The following is a 13,110-nucleotide window of genomic DNA, read 5'->3' on the forward strand; positions in this document are numbered from 1 at the left end:
GGAATTACAATTTTATATCAAAGAATGAAGGAGAAACACAGACAAATTGTCAAAATTCATCATATTGAGACATTCATTATGTGTTTTTTTTCATGAAAAATTGCTGTGATTTATCATAATAATTTTCCTAAGTGATAGTAATTTGTATTACACTAGATGCTAAATCTGGAGCTCTTCGAGTGTGGAATGTATCCAGACCTTCCCCTTTGGAAACGATCACATTGAAACAAACTGGTATACATGCTCTACAAGCTGTATGCTCCACTGCTATAAGCAGCCGACCTGATTCAGATGCGGCCAGTAAATGTACTTCAACCAATCTGTCTTCCACAAGCCTAGCCCAGCCTCCATCAGCCATCAACAACGCTCAGTTTGCTCTTCCACCGGCAAAGATCCTTTGTACATTTTTAGATGGCGGGGTTGGACTTTACGACCTTGGACAACATAAATGGATATTTGTGAGGGATGAAGTGAGTTACAGCTGTCCTTTAAATGTCTCCCTTTGTTAATTTGTTAATTGAATGATAAAATGTTAATTGATTTGGTGTAACTGTCTGTCTTTGTTAATTGATTAGGTGTAACTGTCTGTCTTTGTTAATTGATTGGGTGTAACTGTCTGTCTATTTTAATTGATTAGGTGTAACTGTCTGTCTTTGTTAATTGATTGGGTGTAACTGTCTGTCTATTTTGATTGATTGGGTGTAATTGTCTGTCTTTGTTAATTGATTGGGTGTAACTGTCTGTCTGTGTAAATTGATTGGGTGTAACTGTCTGTCTGTGTAAATTGATTGGGTGTAACTGTATGTCTGTGTAAATTGATTGGGTGTAACTGTCTGTCTGTGTAAATTGATTGGGTGTAACTGTCTGTCTATTTTAATTGATTAGGTGTAACTGTCTGTCTTTGTTAATTGATTGGGTGTAACTGTCTGTCTTTGTTAATTGATTGGGTGTAACTGTCTGTCTGTGTAAATTGATTGGGTGTAACTGTCTGTCTATTTTGATTGATTAAGTGTAATTGTCTGTCTGTTAATTTATTGGTTGTAATTGTCTGTCTTTTTTAATTGGTTGGGTGTAATTGCCTGTCTTTTTTAATCTATTGGGTGTAATTGTGTCTGTGTTAATTAATTTGGTGTTACTGTCTCTCTGTATTAATTGGTTGGGTTTAACTTTCTGTCTGTATTTTATTGATTGATTATTTTATTATTGTGCCTGATGAATTTTCTCCTTCAATCTGTTTCACAGGGTCACATAGAGACAATCTTCGACTGTAAATTCCAACCTGACAACCCCGACCATTTGGCTACTGCAAGTTTTGATGGGACAATAAAAGTGTGGGATGTGAACACACTCAGCACTGTAAGTCTGAAATCTTCATAACTATGCTTTAAGTAAAATTTAAATATGTTTGACAACTTGAAATCATTTTACAGTGAATTTGTCAAATGAATACACAGTATAACTCATCTTATTGGTCAGACTAGACAGGATGTCAGAAAATTCAAATGTTTATAAGAATATGATCTCCAGGATAATCATAAGGTTGGAGTACACAGAGGTCAAATTGTACAGGTTTTATAGTAATAAACCTCAGCAGATTTGTTCTAATTTCCAGCTGATAATGAAATGAGTGAAAAATTAATAGTTAGCTTTTATTTATGTTACTACATAATCAAATGTTTTTTAAACATATTATTTCAAGTTTATCATTATATTGAAATCAGTTTTTTTCAATGATGCTAATGCTATTTATACTGCAAGCAAGGAGTTACCTCCCTTCATCATGTTGTAGGTTTATGTATCCCCCGGTAACGAGGGTGTCATATACTCTATATCCTGGGCTCCTGCTGATCTCCACTGTATTGTAGCCAGCACTTCAAAAAATGGCCTGTTTGTATGGGATGTCAATAAGAGCAAGATCATCAAACGCTTCACAGAGGTTGGTTTATAATTCATAGATAAATAAATCTTTATTAAATGACACACTTCAAAGATGTCAGTGTGTTGATAAAGATCATTCCCAGATCCCAGTGTGTTGATAAAGATCACTCCCAGATGTCAGTGTGTTGATAAAGATCATTCCCAGATGTCAGTGTGTTGATAAAGATCATTCCCAGATGTCAGTGTGTTGATAAAAAAGATCACTCCCAGATGTCAGTGTGTTGATAAAGATCATTCCCAGATGTCAGTGTGTTGATAAAGATCATTCCCAGATGTCAGTGTGTTGATAAAGATCATTCCAGATGTCAGTGTGTTGATAAAGATACTTCCCAGTTGTCAGTGTGTTGATAACGATCATTCCCAGATGTCAGTGTGTTGATAAAGATCATTCCCAGATGTCAGTGTGTTGATAAAGATCATTCCCAGATATCAGTGTGTTGATAAAGATCACTCCCAGATGTCAGTGTGTTGATAAAGATCATTCCCAGATGTCAGTGTGTTGATAAAGATCATTCCCAGATATCAGTGTGTTGATAAAGATCACTCCCAGATATCAGTGTGTTGATAAAGATCATTCCCAGATATCAGTGTGTTGATAAAGATCATTCCCAGATATCAGTGTGTTGATAAAGATCATTCCCAGTTGTCAGTGTGTTGATAAAGATCACTCCCAGATGTCAGTGTGTTGATAAAGATCACTCCCAGATGTCAGTGTGTTGATAAAGATCACTCCCAGATGTCAGTGTGTTGATAAAGATCACTCCCAGATGTCAGTGTGTTGATAAAGATCATTCCCAGTTGTCAGTGTGTTGGTAAAGATCACTCCCAGATGTCAGTGTGTTGATAAAGATCATTCCCAGTTGTCAGTGTGTTGATAAAGATCACTCCCAGATGTGAGTGTGTTGATAAAGATCATTCCCAGATGTCAGTGTGTTGATAAAGATCATTCCCAGATGTCAGTGTGTTGATAAAGATCACTCCCAGATGTCAGTGTGTTGATAAAGATCACTCCCAGATGTCAGTGTGTTGATAAAGATCATTCCCAGATGTCAGTGTGTTGATAAAGATACTTCCCAGATGTCAGTGTGTTGATAAAGATCATTCCCAGATGTCAGTGTGTTGATAAAGATCATTCCCAGATATCAGTGTGTTGATAAAGATCACTCCCAGATGTCAGTGTGTTGATAAAGATCATTCCCAGATGTCAGTGTGTTGATAAAGATACTTCCCAGTTGTCAGTGTGGTGATAAAGATCATTCCCAGATGTCAGTGTGTTGATAAAGATACTTCCCAGATATCAGTGTGTTGATAAAGATCACTTCCAGATATCAGTGTGTTGATAAAGATCACTCCCAGATGTCAGTGTGTTGATAAAGATACTTCCCAGATATCAGTGTGTTGATAAAGATCATTCCCAGATGTCAGTGTGTTGATAAAGATCATTCCCAGATGTCAGTGTGTTGATAAAGATCATTCCCAGATGTCAATGTGTTGATAAAGATCATTCCCAGATGTCAGTGTGTTGATAAAGATACTTCCCAGTTGTCAGTGTGTTGATAAAGATCATTCCCAGATGTCAGTGTTTTGATAAAGATCACTCCCAGATGTCAGTTTATTAAAGCAAATACTTCCAAGGGGTCAGTTAGTTAAATAAGACACTAAACAGGGGTCAGTTTATTAAAGTCAGTTTATCAAGGTCAATGTATGAAGGTCAGTTTATTCAGGGCACCTTTTCAAGGTCTGTTTATCTAGGTCAGTAGATTGTGAAGGTCAATATTCCAATGTCAATTTTTAAAGGTCAGTTTATTAAGGTCAGCTTACCAAGGTCAGGTTTTAAAGGTCAGTTTATTAAGGTTACTTTTTCAAAGTCAGTTTACCAAGGTTGCTTTATCAAGGTCAGTTTATTAGCTTGCCTCTTGGAGAGGGAGCTTTTGTCGTCATCCTGACGTCGGCGTCGGAAGCCACATCGGTTTCTAATTGCTAAGTTTTGGTGTAAGTGTTGAAAGACAGTTGATAATTGTACTAAGGTTCTAATATTTGGTTTCAAAGTTGTTGTGGGTGTTAATTATCACTTCCCAGAGTCAGGATATATATAGATTTTGGAAAAAAAACCTATTTTAGCTCACCTAGCCCAAATGCCCAGTGAGCTAATGCCATGGTGTGGTATCTGGCGTCCGTTCGGCGTCCATCTGGCATACACCCATCGTCTGTTGCCCGTCAACATTTTCTTTAAATAGCTACTCGTCATGAAGTACTGAATAGATTTTTAACAAATTTGGTCAGAAACATCTTAGGGGGAAGAGGAATAGATTTTGTTTAAATGGTGACTCTGGCCCAGAGGGGCAGGGCCCAATAGAGGAAATATTTGTAAGTCCTTTATATCTTGTCACAAAGTACGGAATGGATTCAAACCAGATTTGGTAATAACATCATTAGTGGAAGGAGAACATATTTTGCATAAATGGTTACTCTGAACTCCCTGGGACCAGAGGGCAGGGCCCATAGGGGAAATAGGAGCAAATCCTTAAAATCACTACTTGTCACAAAGTGCAGAATGGATTTGAACTAAACTTTGTCAGAAATATCCTTATGGAAAGGGGAACAGATTTTGCATAAATGGTGACTCTGACTCCTCTGGGGCCAGAGGGGCGGGGCCAAATAAGGAAAATAAACAAAGTCCTTTTAATCGCTACTTGTATTTTTGAAACCAGTGAGATTCCCAAAATATAACCATATATAGCATCGCTGGGCATCAAGAATAAACACAATCTTGTTGTAGAAATATGCCCTGTGGTCTTTGCCTACCCCTATGGACTTACCCACCTTATAATAATATATATCATTGTTGGGCATAAAGAGATAACACAATCATGATGTAAAAAATAGGCCCTGGGGTCTTTCCTCACCCCTAGGGACTTAGTTTCTTTGATATATCTTTCAAACCATTGGGATCCCCAACCTACATGTATAACCACATATAGCATTGTTTGACATCAACAGATAAAACTATTAGCGAATTGAACATGAACACTATTTTGATGTTTAGTCAAATCCAACCAGGTGAGTGATACAGGCCCTCTGGGCCTATTATTTCAAAAACATTTAGGATTAAGATGTTTATGCCAAATTTGATGTTATACTTTTAGTGCAAGTCATAAAAGGCATCAGTAAACTCCTTGATGATTGTATTAGTCTAGTAATATTTGGTTTGAGGTTTACTGTGGGAATTAACTAATACTTTCCCGGAAGTCAAACATGTTTTATACTTATGATTATTTCAATGCTTTCTGCAATGTGAAACCTGATTTGAACTATGTCTATTTACCTTTATATAGTGGAATATTTCCTGTTGAAATACAATGTATCAGTATTAGGATATAGATTCCAGTTGGGGAACTTGCCCCATAATGCTAGTGTGAGGTATAGTGTTTTACTTTTAACACAAGTATGATAATAGATATGATGTTTAATGTCTGGGAACTTAGACTGAGACAAACACAAAACATAAGCCCCATGATATCTATGCAGTAGGTAGGGAAAAAGTCTGTTTAGAAGATTACCTTTAGAAACTTTGATGAGGTGAATGTTTTCTAGTAAAAAGGGAAATATACTTATGTTTGAACATTTTTTGAACAGCACATAAAAGGGGCAGTGTACTCTGTGGCCTGGTGTCAGAAGGACTCCAAGAGGATCGCATCAGTAGGTGCTGACAGTTACTGGTGAGAGCATTATCTAGATCTACATTGTATGTTAAGCCAGTTTGTTGTTTTGTCTATTGACATAAAGTGTGGATAAGATAGACAATTGATGTTTTTACAGGATTTCTTTAACAACAAACAATGTAGATAATGTACAACACTATAAGTATTTGTAAAAAATGACTGAAAAACAACCTTTAATAAATCAATTGCATCATGTCATGAGTCAAAGGTATCCTGTATAATAATATTGAGTTTATTTACAGTATAGTGCGACTTATCAGTGGAGATGTCTTACAGAGATACAAACATCCTGGGCCAGTGTATGGATGTGATTGGTCACCTACGAATAAGTAAGAACACTTTTCTTCACTCCACTTCACCTCCACTTTCACCTTCCACCTTCTTTCACTTTCATCTCCCTCTTTACCTCTACTTTCACCTTCAACCTTCCACTATCAACTACCACCTTCCACTCTATACTTCCCCCTTCACATTCACCATTCACCATTCATCCTTTACCTTCCCCCTTCAACTTCTACCTTTACCTCCACCTTCCACCTTCCAACTTCCACCTTCACCTTCCACCTTCACCTTCCACCTTCCAACTTCACCTTCACCTTCAACCTTTCACTTCATCTTCCACCTTCACCAGTCACCCTTCACGTTCAACTTTTACGTTCACCTTTCACCTTCACCATTAACCCTTCACCTTCCACCTTTCACCTTCACCTTCCACCTTCACCTTCCACTTTTCAACCTTCACCTTCCACCTCCACCTCCACCTTCCGCCTTCCACCTTCCACCGTCACCTTCCACCTCCACCTCCACCTTCCGCCCTTCACTTTCCACCTTGACACCACCTTCACCATCTACCCTTCACTTTCAACTTCCACCTTTACCCTTCACCCTTCACCCTTTACCCTCCACCTTCCACATTCCACATTCCACCTCCACCATTCACTTTTCACCATCCACATTATGCCTTCACCTTTTACTTCTCCTTTCAATTTCCCCCTTTGGCTCCACATTTACTGATCATCCTACATCATCCATGCTTCCCTTTTTGCTTTTAATTTCTCCTTCATTCCTTTTTCAACTTCCACCTTTCACCCTAGCCTTCACCTTCCATTTTCACTTCCCCCTTCACCTCCAACTTCCCCTTCCACTTTCACTTTCACCTTTACCACTTTCTACGTCCCATGTACACAACACTAACTTGTCCTCTGTTTCAGGAATGCCTTCTCATTTCATCATTCCCAATGCTTAATCCTTCTCTCATACCCCTGACTGAATATCCATTTCCTCATTACAGAGACATGCTAGCCACTGGCTGTGAGGACATGTGTGTGAGAATATTTTATATTGTTTCTTCCTCTGAGCAGGCCATAAAAATATTTAAAGGTAAGTGTTTTTTTATTTCTCTAACAATCTTTCGTATTGGGGTTGTTTTAAGTTGTTTTTTATTTCTCTATTAATCTTTTGTTCTTGTTGTGTCATCTGTCTTAAAGTCCAGATTTTACTCATTATTATGATTTTGTCATGATTAACACACTCCATAGAGAGTTGGAAAAGTTTCCTTTATGACATTATAACTAACACATCCACAAATTATATACATACAGTTTGACATGACAGGACAGTATCATGTGATATCTGGAGATATCATGATTACAGTATCATCATATTTACTGTATTTTATTCCTACAAATGTCTGATTTCAGGACACACATCTAAAGTTTTCCATGTGAAGTGGTCTCCCCTGAGAGAAGGTATCCTGTGTAGTGGATCTGATGATGCGTACGTATCACATGACCTTCATTTATCACATGACCTTCATGGTTACCATATTTACATAATCCTGTTGAACCTCATTACCTTGATATGATTTTTGCCATGAAAAAAGATATCTTGAGTATTCAAGATAACTGGTTATATCTATATAGAATTGTTACTGTTGGAACTGAATCTTGACTTCAAGTTAAGCAGGGTCTTTGAGTTATAAGAGTTTGAGAAAATGAAGTTTGACTATACCATCAGACCTATATGTATCTATGTATCTAAATCATATGACTGTCACATGACTGTCACATGACTGTCACATAACCTACGTTGTGTTGTGTAGTTTAAATGACATGATTTGTCATATGACTTTCATTGGTATAGTGGCTATACCCATCCTGTTTCAGAACAATCCGAGTATGGGACTACACCCAGGACACATGTATTTGTGTACTGAAGGGCCATGAGGCACCCATCCGAGGCCTCATGTGGAACTGGGAGGTGCCATACCTGTTGATGTCAGGGTCATGGGACAGTAGGATTCGTGTGTGGGATGTGAGGGATGGAGCGTGTGTAGAAACCATACTGGACCATGGTGCTGATGTTTATGGTAAATACCACTAGACAATGAATATACACCATCATATACACCATCTTAAGGCTGTGTGTCATACAAGTCCCATATTACAACATTGGTTCTAGCACATACAAGACCACAATAGAGGTCAAAGTTCCAATATGTTCATCTGCCAATGCAAAAACTGCTAAGTTAAATTTATTGTGTTATTATAATGAAACACATTCAGCAAATAAATGACTTTGACCCACATAAAAATCACATTGGCCGAAAAAAACTGTCAAGTAGAGCTATATATGGCCGACAGCATACTGAGTAAATAGTTTTCGTTCCTATTAATGACCCAATCCTCATACAACATCACAGAGGTTACCCTCATACAACATCACAGAGGTTACCCTCATACAACATCACAGAGGTTACCCTCATACAACATCACAGAGGTTACCCTCATACAACATCACAGAGGTTACCCTTATACAACATCACAGAGGTTACCCTCATACAACATCACAGAGGTTACCCTCATACAACATCACAGAGATTACCCTCATACAACATCACAGAGGTTACCCTCATACAACATCACAGAGGTTACCCTTATACAACATCACAGAGGTTACCCTCATACAACATCACAGAGGTTACCCTCATACAACATCACAGAGGTTACCCTCATACAACATCACAGAGGTTATCCTCATACAACTCATATATCTTAATAGGATGTGTTAAGTTAGTATATTTTTTCATTAGCTTGCAACACTGAGGACTAATCAGATTATTCATGGTCACAAGATTTATTTTCATCTTTAAACAACATCAAACAAACCATGATGCCTATGGTTATGAAATTTAATGGTTAACTATTGCTGAGATGAATAGGAAAACAAGTTCATTCAAGATATTTTCTTTTTCACTTTCAAATTGAATTTATTTGAGATTAAGCTCTGGCAGAATTATAAAAAACTTTTGCCTTTTTATTTCAGGTTTAGCATGTCATCCTAAGAGACCATTCCTGTTAGCGTCCAGTTCCAGGGATTCTACACTTCGACTATGGTCGCTTAACTCACTTGTACAGCCTATAGAAATCAATATCATTGCTGGAAAACCATGGTCAGATATCATTGGTACAGTGGGTAAGGACAGCTCTTTGTTGTAGGTCCATTTTGGAAATTGGAAATTAAATATTATAATCCCAGATATAGAATTTGTGTTAAATCTATCTAAAAAAAACAGCAACAACACCAAAAAACAAATAAATTGGTGACAAGTGGCCTACAAGATTATTGGTCTGAATTAGGGAATATGTTTTCTTACATTAAAATCTCTGATATTTGAAAAGCTATTGTCGATATTGATAATTGAAACTATCTGTTATATAAATAAATATGAATAACTTCTCTCACCACTCTTCTTTGGCAGAAGAATGTGCTTTCATTTTTTTCCACTGAAAACAAGATGTTCACAATTCACAGTGGTGTAGAATTTTATTCTCTGTAATTCTGAAGTATCTGAAGTACAAGTTTTGCTTCCTACAGAGGCGGCCATGGACGTTGGTAATCCGCCATTACTGGCAGGACGTGTTTCTAAGGATATCAAACTTGAACTAGAACAATCCAACAACAAAGGCAATATGGCTGCCAAAAAACTTAAACTCTTCTCAGAGTTCTTCTGTGTAAGTGTGTTGTATATGTACCATTGTGAATATATTAATCATCCAAAGAACATTTGTCTGGCATAAAGACTGGTCCCCTGTCTTGAAAACCTAAAAATTACAAATAGAAAAAAATTGAGCTTCATCAATTTGGTCTGTATGATACATCTGATTCAAGATAGACTTTTCAACTATTTCTGAGTTGGTCAATGTAAGACACTTTCAATTTGTAAAATATATTTATGTTTTCCGATACACCTGTTACCGGCTACAGTTATGTTCTAATACTAAGTCTGTCCTTTCTATGCAGCAACCACGTGGTACCAAAAATCTGTGGGAGCTTGTGTCCGTCGTGAAGGGTATAGATGACACCTTCCTTTCTCAACATTACAATAAAGGCATCATGCACAGTAAACATCTCATCAAGTTCAAAATGGTGAGTTTCTCATTATCATAGATCTCAAAGGCTTGCATGGCTCACATCTGTCTTTGTCACCCATCATTCATTACTCTCAACCTCATAACCCGGACAGGTTTATCTACACTTTTACCTGTGTGAGATTTCCTCACCTCTTACCCAGACAGGTTTATCTACACTTTTACCTGTGTGAGATTTCCTCACCTCTTACCCAGACAGGTTTATCTACACTTTTACCTGTGTGAGATTTCCTCACCTCTTACCCAGACAGGCTTATCTACACTTTTACCTGTGTGAGATTTCCTCACCTCTTTACCCAGACAGGTTTATCTACACTTTTACCTGTGTGAGATTTCCTCACCTCTTTACCCAGACAGGCTTATCTACACTTTTACCTGTGTGAGATTTCCTCACCTTTTACCCAGACAGGTTTATCTACACTTTTACCTGTGTGAGATTTCCTCACCTTTTACCCAGACAGGTTTATCTACACTTTTACCTGTGTGAGATTTCCTCACCTCTTTACCCAGACAGGTTTATCTACACTTTTACGTGTGTGAGATTTCCTCACCTTTTACCCAGACAGGTTTATCCACACTTTTACCTGTGTGAGATTTCCTCACCTCTTTACCCAGACAGGTTTATCTACACTTTTACCTGTGAGATTTCCTCACCTCTTTACCCAGACAGGTTTATCTACACTTTTACCTGTGTGAGATTTCCTCACCTTTTACCCAGACAGGTTTATCTACACTTTTACCTGTGTGAGATTTCCTCACCTCTTTACCCAGACAGGTTTATCTACACTTTTACCTGTGAGATTTCCTCACCTCTTTACCCAGACAGGCTTATCTACACTTTTACCTGTGTGAGATTTCCTCACCTCTTTACCCAGACAGGCTTATCTACACTTTTACCTGTGTGAGATTTCCTCACCTCTTTACCCAGACAGGTTTATCTACACTTTTACCTGTGTGAGATTTCCTCACCTCTTACCCAGACAGGTTTATCTACACTTTTACCTGTGTGAGATTTCCTCACCTCTTTACCCAGACAGGTTTATCTACACTTTTACCTGTGTGAGATTTCCTCACCTTTTACCCAGACAGGTTTATCTACACTTTTACCTGTGTGAGATTTCCTCACCTCTTTACCCAGACAGGTTTATCTATACTTTTACCTGTGAGATTTCCTCACCTCTTTACCCAGACAGGTTTATCTACACTTTTACCTGTGTGAGATTTCCTCACCTTTTACCCAGACAGGTTTATCTACACTTTTACCTGTGTGAGATTTCCTCACCTCTTTACCCAGACAGGTTTATCTACACTTTTACCTGTGAGATTTCCTCACCTCTTTACCCAGACAGGCTTATCTACACTTTTACCTGTGTGAGATTTCCTCACCTCTTTACCCAGACAGGTTTATCTACACTTTTACCTGTGTGAGATTTCCTCACCTTTTACCCAGACAGGTTTATCTACACTTTTACCTGTGTGAGATTTCCTCACCTCTTACCCAGACAGGTTTATCTACACTTTTACCTGTGTGAGATTTCCTCACCTCTTTACCCAGACAGGTTTATCTACACTTTTACCTGTGTGAGATTTCCTCACCTCTTTACCCAGACAGGTTTATCTACACTTTTACTTGTGTGAGATTTCCTCACCTCTTTACCCAGACAGGTTTATCTACACTTTTACCTGTGTGAGATTTCCTCACCTCTTACCCAGACAGGTTTATCTACACTTTTACCTGTGTGAGATTTCCTCACCTCTTTACCCAGACAGGTTTATCTACACTTTTACCTGTGAGATTTCCTAACATCTTACTTCAAATAAGTTAATCCACACTTTCCTGTTGTCTTAACATACACATTAAATCCTATTTGACAGGCAGAAGCTCAGCAGTTGGAGATGGGAAGGCTCTCTAAGGGAGGATTTCTGGGGTCATCTTTAAAGGAAGAAAATCTTCGCAAAGCAGCTCAAGTCCATATACGAGTCGGCAATGTGCAACGTTATTGTGAACTCATGGTAGAACTAGGGGAGGTAACTGATTATTCACAGTCTTTTACACTTTTTTTCTCTGTAGCAGATGTTGTGTAGATATTAGTAAGTCCAAGACAGACCTTGAATTTGGAGAATATACTTTTTATTGATGGTCAGGGTCAAGTTTCTAATCCTAGTTAGGTCTGTCATGTTGTCATTACAGGTTGATATTGTACCTAAAGTTAGAATCATTGGCCTAGTAGGCTTACAATTAGTATAGTGACATACAATGTTTTATTATTTTGTATTTAAAGTTGTATAATGATTAATATAGGTCATTGTGACCTGTGTTTTGACCTATCACCTAGCTATATCATAGAATAAGTTTATTTGGAGAATATTCCTGGTATTGTTTCCCAAATTTTCTATGTAGGTTCAACTTGGAGAAGTACGATGAACTAGAAATAAGTCTTTTTTTTTTCTCCTTGATGATCTTCTTGACAAGAATAATTTAAAATTTGAGATTGCTCTCTGATAATTTGCCTGTGATGATCAAATGTTTCAGTGGGAGAAGGCATTGTCGGTGGCCCCTGGTGTCTCTATGGAATACTGGAACAGTCTAGCCAAACGGTAAATCTTCTCTGGGATTATAACCGTCCTGAATATTTCTAGTGCTTACCTCCAGTATTCAATAAAATTTGTTTTAAGAATGTGACAGATTGGGTGCTAGTAGGAAGCCTGAAGAAAAGTCTGAATGCTGTATATGATAGGTGACCAGTCCCTACTGTACTGTATGTGACAGATGACCAGTCCCTACTGTGTTGTATGTGACAGATGACCAGTCCCTACTGTGTTGTATGTGACAGATGACCAGTCCCTACTGTGCTGTATGTGACAGATGACCAGTCCCTACTTTGTTGTATGTGACAGATGACCAGTCCCTACTGTGCTGTATGTGACAGGTGACCAGTCCCTACTGTGCTGTATGTGACAGGTGACCAGTCCCTACTGTACTGTATGTGACAGATGACCAGTCCCTACTGTGCTGTATG

At 38.1% G+C, this 13,110-nt stretch overlaps 1 protein-coding gene across 1 annotated transcript in view; it reads left to right on the forward strand.

Annotated features, from left to right (window-relative positions):
* Positions 1–13,110, forward strand: part of LOC117328951 (WD repeat-containing protein 17-like) — a 51,113-nt gene that overhangs the window by 18,472 nt on the left and 19,531 nt on the right. The window contains exons 5-17 of the mRNA XM_033886582.1: positions 157–470; positions 1,243–1,356; positions 1,790–1,936; positions 5,575–5,657; positions 5,903–5,989; positions 6,952–7,040; positions 7,361–7,436; positions 7,826–8,028; positions 8,985–9,134; positions 9,537–9,673; positions 9,963–10,088; positions 11,966–12,118; positions 12,624–12,688. Of these exons, the coding sequence (XP_033742473.1) occupies positions 157–470; positions 1,243–1,356; positions 1,790–1,936; positions 5,575–5,657; positions 5,903–5,989; positions 6,952–7,040; positions 7,361–7,436; positions 7,826–8,028; positions 8,985–9,134; positions 9,537–9,673; positions 9,963–10,088; positions 11,966–12,118; positions 12,624–12,688 (1,744 nt within the window). The remainder of the gene's footprint in view (positions 1–156; positions 471–1,242; positions 1,357–1,789; positions 1,937–5,574; positions 5,658–5,902; positions 5,990–6,951; positions 7,041–7,360; positions 7,437–7,825; positions 8,029–8,984; positions 9,135–9,536; positions 9,674–9,962; positions 10,089–11,965; positions 12,119–12,623; positions 12,689–13,110) is intronic.

Source organism: Pecten maximus, chromosome 6 (assembly GCF_902652985.1).
Source record: "Pecten maximus chromosome 6, xPecMax1.1, whole genome shotgun sequence".
Taxonomy (NCBI): domain Eukaryota; kingdom Metazoa; phylum Mollusca; class Bivalvia; order Pectinida; family Pectinidae; genus Pecten; species Pecten maximus.